At 41.2% G+C, this 10,738-nt stretch overlaps 1 protein-coding gene across 1 annotated transcript; it reads right to left on the reverse strand.

Annotated features, from left to right (window-relative positions):
• Positions 1–325: 325 nt before the first annotated feature.
• LOC146578360 (nuclear factor 7, ovary-like) lies at positions 326–10,378 on the reverse strand. The gene is made up of 4 exons (XM_085258813.1): positions 10,194–10,378; positions 9,620–9,751; positions 9,466–9,518; positions 326–3,646 (listed from the first exon to the last, which is right to left on the reverse strand). The coding sequence occupies exons 3-4, from the start codon at positions 9,499–9,501 to the stop codon at positions 2,486–2,488; spliced, it is 1,197 nt and encodes a 398-aa protein (XP_085114939.1). The 5' UTR covers positions 9,502–9,518; positions 9,620–9,751; positions 10,194–10,378; the 3' UTR covers positions 326–2,485.
• Between the last annotated feature and the right edge of the window lie 360 nt (positions 10,379–10,738).

Raw genomic sequence — 10,738 nt, forward strand, 5'->3', positions numbered from 1 at the left:
AGGTCCCACTCTAACTTTCTGTACATGGTCTGAGCGAAAGTTTATAATCTAGTGGCATGTTGTAGAAGGAAGTCCGATATCCAGCAGTTTTACTATTAGTCTGTTCAGGAGTATCTTATTAGAAGTAGAGCTAAAGTCAACAAAGAGCAGCCTAGTGTAACGCCCGCCATTGTAGCAATGGCGTTTTCAGTTGATCTGTTAGCAAAATATTTTCATTGTCTTTCATTTTACATTATGTAAATACATATTTTTATTAAAAAATTATTTACAATTAAACAAAAAGAAAAACACTTTTTTAAATATACTGTAATCCTTATATGCAGTGTTGGGAAGGTTACTTTTAAAACATATTCCACTACAGATTACAGATTACATGCCCCAAAATGTATTTTGTAACATATTCTGAATACTTTGGATTACTTAGTATATTATCATGCTTTTTACAACTACATCTACGTGAATGTACTATTGCTGTGTGATTTATTACTGTTACTGAAGGTCCGCGGCTGCGAACCGTAGTAAAGGGACGTCTGGCTAATACGTAGGGTTTGTGTCGGGCTCATAGCCAAAAACTACCTTTACTTTGTTGTGTGGGTTAACTTTGCTAGTGAGAGACAGAGAGAGGCGTTGAAAGGCTGCTCCAACGGAACTTATTGTTTCGGAGGAAAACACGAACACGGTGTACAGTCGAGTCTTAATAGCTTACTTACAACTGGGCTCGTCAGGCACTCTTCTTGGCTGCAGTGGTTGTTATTATATTTACATGCTTCCAGCTCCCGTTTCTGCTCGATGACAGCTCGTACTTTTCGACTATCCTTTTTTTCCCTCCCTCGCTCACAGACAGATAACATGTATGGCAGTCCATTCTACCTGCAGCACCGACTACACTGCCCATGAGGCTACATTCTTTAGGGCTATGCCTGTAGCATTCTGCCTATTAGCTTAGAACAACAACAATAAAAAGGCACTCTCACCCAGGAAACACACAGTCGCACAGAGAGAGAGCGGCACCCTGTAATCATGGCAACCGTAACACCACAATATGAAACAGGAAAATAATCGAGTAATCCATTTATTTCAACAAAGTAACTCTATTCTAAATACAACCTTTTTAAATGGTAACTGTAACGGAATACAGTTACTCAGATTTTGTATTTTAAATACGTAATGGCGGCACATGTTTTCCATTACTTTTTTTTTTTAAACCACAAGAGAAATAAACTAAATATTTATATTTTGATTAAAATGCCTTTTTCTTTCACATTATAAAACAATAAATATAAAGTTTAATTGAATCCTGATTGTCTACTACATATCCTTGCTATATATTTTAGTAACCCTTTAAGACCTACCATAGAACCAAGTCCGCCAGAGCTTATATTATATTTTCACATGCTGTGGAGCCATTTTTTGGAGCATTTCAAGTTGCTATACATCAATACAACCATTATAGCCCAAATTTTAATAATATGTCTGCATTAAGTGCATAGTAATTACATAAATTGCAAAAAAGTGCAATAAACTACAAAAAAATGTAAAATCATTTTTGTTTTTTTAACATATATTTCTAGTTAGAGAAATTTAAGAGGCTTATCCCTCAAAACTGTAAATACAAAAAAGTTGCACAAACTAGTTTCCCACCAAAGGAAATTTATTTTGAGTGTTTTCATAGTTTTATTTTTGAGAGACACCAATTTTCATATACTACAGGAAAAACGAAAAAATATATTATAGTGCAAATTTGCAAAATAACAGCATATGCATCAAAAGAAACTATTTCCAGCAGTGCAATATGAGTCCTAAGCATCCCAGAAATGACACAGAAAGTCATGAAGTTAAACATAACTTTTAAAAACGATGGTAAAAAAAAAAACTACATTTCCGTAAAATGACGTCACTTCCGGTTTCGGGCAGGTCATGCGGTCATGTGATAGTTCGCGCTGATGGACGTAGGAAGTGTTACAAACAGCTGATCGGATCGGCAAAGCGTGTTTCTGGAATATTATGTTTTTGTTGCTACAAGCACTTTTTATGCAGTTTTTGCAAAGCTATATGTGGAAGGAAACTGTGACCTAGGACAAGCTGATGGCATAAGATGTCAGTACAATTCCTCCGGTTTCATATGCAAAAAAAATTATTGCGCTAGCTCACGTGGTTGCAGTGCTACCGGGATTTAAAAATAGTTACGCAAAATGGAGCGTGTCCGCTCCTACCGGTTCTAAAGGGTTAATATCATTTAATGTGGCAGGAGTTCCATTCATTAGCATGATATATTATAACCAGTTATAATTTTTTCATCTGAGGTTTGTATTCACTCTGAGTAACAACTCAAGCTGATTTTTAACCCTGTGCTGAGTTTTCACTTTTTAAATCATTCTTAAATACATTTAAATGTGAACCTGTTAGACTGGGTGTATTATTACATCTGGACCCAATGTACATTTCACTGACAGGAAACGACATTAGAAATATAATCATCCCTAACTCATCTGCTCCATGACACTGACACTTTTAACGGCAACACTTTCACTTCTTCACGAGTGCGAATATATGGAAACATTTTCTCAGTGAAAGTGTTTCTGAAGGTGTGTATGTGTGTGTTAGTATTAGGATCAGAGAACGACAGCTTTCCTCTGTTCCAGTTCAGATTCACTCTGATCCTCTGGAGCTTCTTCTCTACTGAGAGAGCAGTGAGAGCAGCTGATGGTGACCATGCTGAGTATTTACCTTCAAATAACTCTATTCTCCATAATTCAGACCATAACTCTTTCTTCCTCCCCATAGACTTTGTCAACACACCTAGGTCCCAATATGTACTGTTTCCAACTTCAACATCCCAGCTGTGAGTCCCTGAGTTAAAGCCCTCAGAGCCCAGGACAGAGTAAAACCAATGAATCCTCTCTGGATTATCAGGAAGCTGCTGCTTCTCTCCTCCTCTCACACTGGTCAGATCTTCAGATAGGATGAGGTTTGGATCAGCAGTGTTTGGGTCCAGAATGACAGGACTGTAGGAGACCATGTACTTCATGTTGTTCCAGATGTTGAAGGTCAGGTTGCCCAGGTGTTTGGCCTGGTCTATCAGAGCTCCTGAGGGCAGCTGTGGATCATCCAGCAGGGGGCAGCGCTGGACTCTTTCCACTGCAGCCTTGTAGTTGTGCAGGAATGAGACGTCTTCAGCTCTCAGCTCCTCCTCTGTGGCTCTGACTGTGTCTGAAAGAGCTGCTATCTCTCTGCTCAGAGCCTCCATCTTCTCCTTCATCATCCCACTCTTCTGCTCCTCTTCCTCCCTCAGTGCAGCCAGCCTGGCCTCCTCTTCCTCTGCTAGAAACTGGTAAAGCTTCTTAAACTGCTCCTTAATCTGCCTCTCTGTGTGTCGGGCCTGGACCTTAATGTGTTCTGCTGTTTGATCAAACTTCACTTTAGCTTCTTCACAAACATTTAACTTCTCCTTTAAGGGCTCCAGAGTTTCCTGAAGTTCCTTCTTGTGTTGTTGTGCAGCTTCATTGATGGGTGTGAATCTGTGCTTGGTGTGTTGTGCTAAAACACAGCAAACAAGACATAGAGTCTGCTGATGGTCCAGACAGAAGATTTTGAGCTCCTCAGAGTGCAGACTGCAGAGAGTCCCTGAAGTTTTCTGATCTCTCTCCTGTAAGAACATAGTAATGTACATTCTTAATTTTTGCTAATTTTTTTGTAGAATTATTTTTAATTGTTTGCTAAATTGTTTTGTTCAGACACATTGCAGGGTCTACCTTTTATTATAAGGTAGACCCTGCAATAAAACAACAGAGAAAAAAAACAACAGTCATAGACCCCTTATGAGCAAGCGCTTTGGCAAAAGTGGGAAGTTAAAAATCTATTTTAACAGGAAGAAACCTCCAGCAGAACCAGGCTCAGGGAAGGGTGTTTATATGATGTGACTGATTGGTCTGAGGGGAGGGTTAAGACAGGGTTAAAGGCATGCTGTGTAAGACACCCAGAGAATAATCACAAGTAATAATTCAATACTCAGTATTCAAGTGTATAAACACATAGTGAACGCACCCTGGGCCATTTGACTACAGTAAATCACCTAATACAAGGGGGCTAGGTTTCACAATGGGTTCACCCAAAACTTTGGCTGATTGTGACCCCACCTTTTTTCACCCTTGGCTTGTGTGATCAGGTAGAAGATCAATAGGGGGTTTGTGACCCTCTTGGGAGAACACTACGATAGGGCTAAAAATCCAGGACTCTCTACCAGTCGCTCTTAGAAGTGAAGAAGCTTATCAAATGAGAGGTGAAGCGTCAACTTTTGAGGATTTACTTACCTGGATGACTGAGCATGCATTAATACGTAAATCTAAGTGTGCAGGTGCCTTTTTGTCACTGGTGGATCTAGAGGACGGAGCATGCGGCTTGGTACATCCCCTGGAGAAGACGTATTTGACACTGCCACGGATGACCAAGTAGATTTATCCTCAGTGCACCCCAACTAGCAGACCCTTTTGTTACTTGCTTGATGATGTTGCTAGTGATGGGATTTCCGTCTCTTTTTGAGAAACGGCTCTTCAAACCCCCTCACTAAAAAGAGCCTCTTTCGGCTCCGAACCGGCTCTTCAGGTTGTTTTGTTGTTTTAATTAATTTATTATTAACAATAATACAAAATTATGCAAAAAAAGAATTACTAATGTAAAAAAGGTGGTTTTATTTATATTTGTTTATATATAAATATATACGGTGGCCCCTAGAGACAAAACACGTACAAACTCCAAAACACATTTCTAGCGTTAACTGAAAACAGAGCTACCTAGATCACTTAAATTACACAATTGAAAGCACATGTGTATTGTTTGTGTATTAATACACAAGCACTCATATATAGCCAAATAATTTTAAAAAATTTTCATTTACCTGTTACTACCACACACCAAATCCGGTCGTTGGTACTTGCTGGCTTGTGTAGCCACTAAGTAACAAAAGCTCAACACTGCGCCCAGCATCCTGGAGCAGTTCTGTTGTCTTTTGTACGTGTTTTGAGTTTTTATGTGCTTCGGAGTTTGTACGTGTTTTTACGTGTTTTGGAGTTTGTACATGTTTTTACGTGTTTTGGAGTTTGTACATGCTTCAGAGTTCGTACGTGATTTGAAGTTTGTACGTGCTTTGTCTCTAGGGGCCACCGTAAATATACTTTTATTTATTCACTCCACATAAAATGTAATAAATAAATCATAAAATACAAAAACCAACTATTCACATTTCAACTTTTAACTATTTAAATTTTCAGCTGTTTCCTTTTAAACAAATTTAAAGTGAAACAACACGAAACGCTGCAAACCACAACACAATTAAATATAAATTAAAATATGAAAACAAAAAGAAGATGCATATTCTCTGTCATATGGGCCTGCATGAATAAACTTTCTGAATCCTTTATCATCTGCAACTGAAAATACACTCAACAAAAATATAAACGCAACACCTTTGTTACTGCTCCCATTCCCCATGGGATAGACGTAGAGATCTAAAATTCATTCCAGATACACAATATAACCATCCCTCCCAAACAGTGGTCACAAATCAGTCCAAATGTGTGGTAGTGGGCACATCTGCTATATTGAGATAATCCATCCCACCTCACAGGTGTGCCACATCAGGATGCTGATCTGACATCATGAGTAGTGCACAGGTGTACCTCAGACTGCCCACAACAAAAGGCCACCCTGGAATGTGCAGTTTTGTCTCACAGCAAAATGCCACAGATGCCACAAGCAATGAGGGAGCGTGCAATTGGCATGCTGACAGCAGGAATGTCAACCAGATCTGTCGCCCGTGCATTGAATGTTCATTTCTCAACCATAAGCCGTCTCCACAGGCGTTTCAGAGAATATGGCAGCACATCCAACCGGCCTCACAACCGCAGACCCCGTGTAACCACACCAGCCCAGGACCTCCACATCCAGCAGGTTCACCTCCAAGATTGTCTGAAACCAGCCACCCAGACAGCTGCTGGAACAATTGGTTTGCACAACCAAACAATTTCTGCACAAACTGTCAGAAACCGTCTCAGGGATGCTCAACTGCATGCCCGTCGTCCTCATCGGGGTCTTGACCTGACTCCAGCTCGTCGCCGTAACAGACTTGTGTGGGCAAATGCTAACATTCGATGGCGTCTGACACGTTGGAGAGGTGTGCGCTTCACGGATGAATCATGGTTCACATTGTTCAGGGCAGATGGCAGCTGAGAATGTCCCAGTTCTTGCATGGCCAGCATACTCACCGGACATGTCACCCATTGAGCATGTTCGGGATGTGCTTGACCGGCGTATATGACAGCGTGTACCAGTTCCCACGAATATCCAACAACCTCGCACAGCCATTGAAGTGGAGTGGACCAACATTCCACAGGCCACAATTGACAATCTGATAGACTCCATGCGACGATGTGTTGCACTGCATGAGGCAAATGGTGGTCACACCAGATACTGACCGGTTCTGGGACCCCAGACCCCCAATAGCGCAAAAAACTGCACATTCCAGGGTGGCCTTTTGTTGTGGGCAGTCTGAGGTACACCTGTGCACTACTCATGATGTCAGATCATCATCCTGATGTGGCACACCTGTGAGGTGGGATGGATTATCTCAATATAGCAGATGTGCCCACTACCACACATTTGGACTGATTTGTGACAACTGTTTGGGAGGGATGGTTATATTGTGTATTTGGAATGAATTTTAGGTCTCTACGTCCATCCCATGGGGAATGGGAGCAGTAACAAAGGTGTTGCGTTTATATTTTTGTTGAGTGTAGTTGTGGATGATTACTATCCGGTTGTTCAGTCTGACGTCACTAGCCGTGTCTGGGTCTAAACTCCGCTGCAGGTCCATATATCAAACGATCACTATGGCATTACTGAGAGCTGAAAAACTGTCTAAAGACTTTCATCTGTAATAAAATGATCAGCATTCTGCTCTACCAGGTGTAACAATTGAGTTTAACATCCAGGCATCCATGAAAACGGAATTTATGACATTTAACGGAGTTAGAAGTTAGCAGGGAGTTAGCTCGCTAGCTTCTATCTAAATACAATATAGCATGTCCTGACTGCGGGGTTTTGGAAACAAATTAAAACGTACAGCTCTGCTATCACTTGCAGCATAAATGAAGACAGAAAACTAAACAGCAGTGACGTTTGTAGGGTTACTGAAGTTTGGCTAGCTGGTATATAATGATGTGCTACGTGACCGCTAGCGACACAGCTATGTTAGCATAATATAAACAAGCTAACTTTTTTTCCACTCGATAAAAGTTAACGTGAGTGTTCTCGGTGGTCAGGAACAAATGTAATCGCATGGCAGGATGCTGTAAAAGGACCAAACTTCAGCCAGGAGAACAACTGAGATAATCCATCCACAATACGAGGTTAGTCATTCATATACTGCTGCATGGGCTGGGCTGTAGTTACATCCTAAGGTTTTAAAAACTGAGCTTAAATAAATGATTATTTAATAAAAGCCGAGGGAGGTCAACAGGGATCACTGACTGTTTTAGGAGCTTTTTGAGATCAAATAGAAGAAAATACATAACATTAAACAAGTTAACAACACAAAAGCCATATTAAACGCAGACTACTTTAGACCCGGAAGTAGGATTCGTCGCGTCATCACTGAACAACCGGATACCTTTCTAATGTGATGTTGTTGTCCCTGGCTCTCTTTCTCTCTCTCTCCCTCTGGCTCTCTTCCTGTGTTACTGAGAGTGTAACTACCGCCCCTCCCCCCTCTTCCCAGCACAAAGCACAGGCTGCCAAATGTTACCATTGTATTAGTTATATAAACCTTGTTAAAACATTCCTTCCGCCTTCAATCTGGGTTACTGCTCTTAGGTTCCTTTCAAGTTTCTTGCCTCCGGGCCCCTCTGACAGTAATACTCCGTACATGATGGGAATCCCCCAGCAGCCTACACCTATTGCACCATAACTAATGGACGATTTAGGGCAGATTTTAAGCCCTTTGGGATTTTCCCCAAAGGGATACTCCCACACTCCGCTACTGATTCTCTACATAATCACATGAGTCAATGTGTTAAAACAGGTGTAGGTCACAATCAGCCAAGGTTTTGGGTGAATCCATTGTGAAAGCTACCCCCACCCTATCATGTGATACTTTAGTCAAATGGCCAAGGATGTGAATGGCATTAAGGTGTCTGGGAAGGGATCTCAAAACTGGATTATAGATGGCAGACAGCTGAATGCTGGAATCATTTTGGACAGAGAAGACAGATGGTTTAAAAGACTAGTGAAAGAAGCCTTCTATGTCCACTGTTAATGACCATGTTTGAACAGAGGCGGTGGTGTATGACACCGACTGTCTGTTGTGTAGCTGTTTTCAAATACATTGATATTTATTTATTCTTTTTCTTCAACTCTCTAGTAATTACTTCTTCCAAACCATCAATATGTATTTTAGACCCCGTTCCAACAAGACTGGTCAAAGAAGTCCCACCATTAATTAATTTCAATTTAAAATATTAAAATTTAAATAGTTTAAATATTATCAATCTATCTCTATTAATAGGTGACATGCATGGCTAACCTGCCATTTACGGGTAGTTCAAGATCATGCTAAAGAACCTCAGTAAAGGTTGCCAGCAGTAATCAGAATTCAAGGTTCCATTAATCATGACAAGTTATCCAGGTCCCGAAACACTTCTCTTCTCTTGGCTGTCACACTTTCTCCCTCTTCCTTATCTTTCCTGCTTAGCTTCTCATGTCTTGTATAGTCTTGCTTATTCTCTAACCCTTAGAGACTCTCCCAGACTTGTTCGCTAAAAGACAAAAGAAGAATTATCCCGATTGTCCTGTGGAGGCATTCCCTGCCGGATACTCTATGGTCGGTTGTGTCGTGTGTCTGGCAACACTCGATGGAGGACATTGAACGATGAGACCTGGTGACCAGTGACAGACATTAGACCTACTGTAAAATTGGATGCAGTTTGTTCGCACTAACCAAAACAACTACCATCTTCGTCTCATGCGCCCCCCCGGCACCAGCTGGATGCTCAAGGTAAAAGCTGACGGGAATGACAAAATTCTCCCCTAGATAATCAGACTATTTGTTGTGACTCTCTCTCTCCTCATTCAAGGCCACCCACGTCGACCGAAGATTGTTGACTTTTGCCTAACCGGGTGAAGGGAGTCACTTACTTTATAAAATACCTTTTAAAATAGGGCCAGGCAGGTTTGAATAGCTTTTTTTTTTTTTAAAAAAAACCTTAATAAATGCATTGATTAAAAAACTGCAATGTGCATTTTCTCAAGTTAATTTTATCTAATATTAAAATATGAGTAGTTCTTTAAAGCCAGGTTTACAAGTGGCTCATTTATGTACTAACTTTTCTCTTTCCACTATCCCTTCAGACAGTCTTTATAGAAGCTGTAGCTACATAAAAGAACAATGGGAATACTGAAGATCTCCTGACTTACCTGACAGCAGAGATCCTCCTCTGATCTGGAAGCCATTGAGTCTGCGAGTGAAGCTGAAAACAGCAGACAGGAAGTACAGTCAGTCCTGGCTCCCCTCCCTCCTCTACCACCTTCACTGAAACTTGCTTTGAGTCGTGTTTTTGCTCAAACTCACATTCAGTGTGTGGAGCGTCAGCAGCTTGAAGCAGCAGTGTTGGAGTTTTCCACTTTTCTCTCCTGTAGCTGGACTCACTCAGAGGAAGCTGCTAGTTTGGTCTGAGCTCAGTCTGATCGTCTGTGCGTCTCTCTTTAATGAGGACGAAAAACAGGGTAGAGACTCATTCAACTACACCCATGTGTGTGTTTCATTCCAGAGCGTAGCTGTTTGTCTTCTTAAGACAGGTCAAAACATGTAAACTTTTAAGAAGCTAAGAAGACAGAGTGCCCTTCAGTGGTGTAGTGTATATTCCACAGCAGCCACAGGCACAACTATGAGTTTGTTCTATTGGGATCTGTCACGCATTAACACACAAAGGTGGACTCTCTTTGTATCTCAAGCTGTCGTTCAGCCTTTAGGACCCTTGATGATTTTCTTTTTTGCTAATTTAATCAAAAATATTTAATCATGATGCTGTGAATCCTTTTAATAACAGAACAAAGTTTAAAACAGGCAAACCTTTTCTTTTCTCTAAGATATTTTTGTTTCCCCACCTTTTTTTGTCTCTATGCACCAGCTGATGATCACTTACCTGTTCCTTATGCTTTAATGAAGCCACTACTAACCAGAGTGGTGGATCTTCACTGGATCGTTGAACTGCTAACAGTTAGCGTAACATGGCGCTGATGCTTGTTGTCTTGTTACCGTCATGATCCGGGTGAGTTTCGGTGTTTTCCACAGAGTCAGCAGTTCCACCTCTGGGAGGGGCCATTCATTTCATCTGTTGACATATAACACCAACACTCTCCACTCCTCTTCAACAGAGTCTCAGCTAACCAAAGTTAATGTAGGCCACAATAGTATTTGTGAACCGCTTAAGTGAATTGCATTATCTTTCCTTGTGATACTCATTTATAATAACTCTCCTGATGCAAACCTTCCCCAGAAAAGCTTCATTCAGAGGCAGGACTTCTAGACAGTTTTCTCAGCCATGGCTTTGCTCGCCCTATGCACCTGCCTGCCTCCCTGCCTCAGCTTCTGGAGTTCTGGATTCCTCCCCACTCACTCGGACAATTCTCCCCTCCATGCTACTCCTCCACCTGCAGCAAGTAAGCATCAAAGGAACACTCTACACCA

The sequence above is a fragment of the Mchenga conophoros genome, linkage group LG3, assembly GCF_057382185.1.
Source record: "Mchenga conophoros isolate Kocher_MC1m ecotype Shallow Benthic linkage group LG3, M_conophoros_male_GT1.1, whole genome shotgun sequence".
Classification (NCBI taxonomy): Eukaryota; Metazoa; Chordata; class Actinopteri; order Cichliformes; family Cichlidae; genus Mchenga; species Mchenga conophoros.

Excerpts from the sequence above, each read along its gene's own strand:
- LOC146578360 (XM_085258813.1), bottom strand. The coding sequence starts at position 9,501 with ATGGCTTCCAGATCAGAGGAGGATCTCTGCTGTCAG. Across the intron at positions 3,647-9,465 it reads AGGAGGATCTCTGCTGTCAG|GAGAGAGATCAGAAAACTTC; the intron begins GTAAGTCAGGAG and ends ATGTTCTTACAG.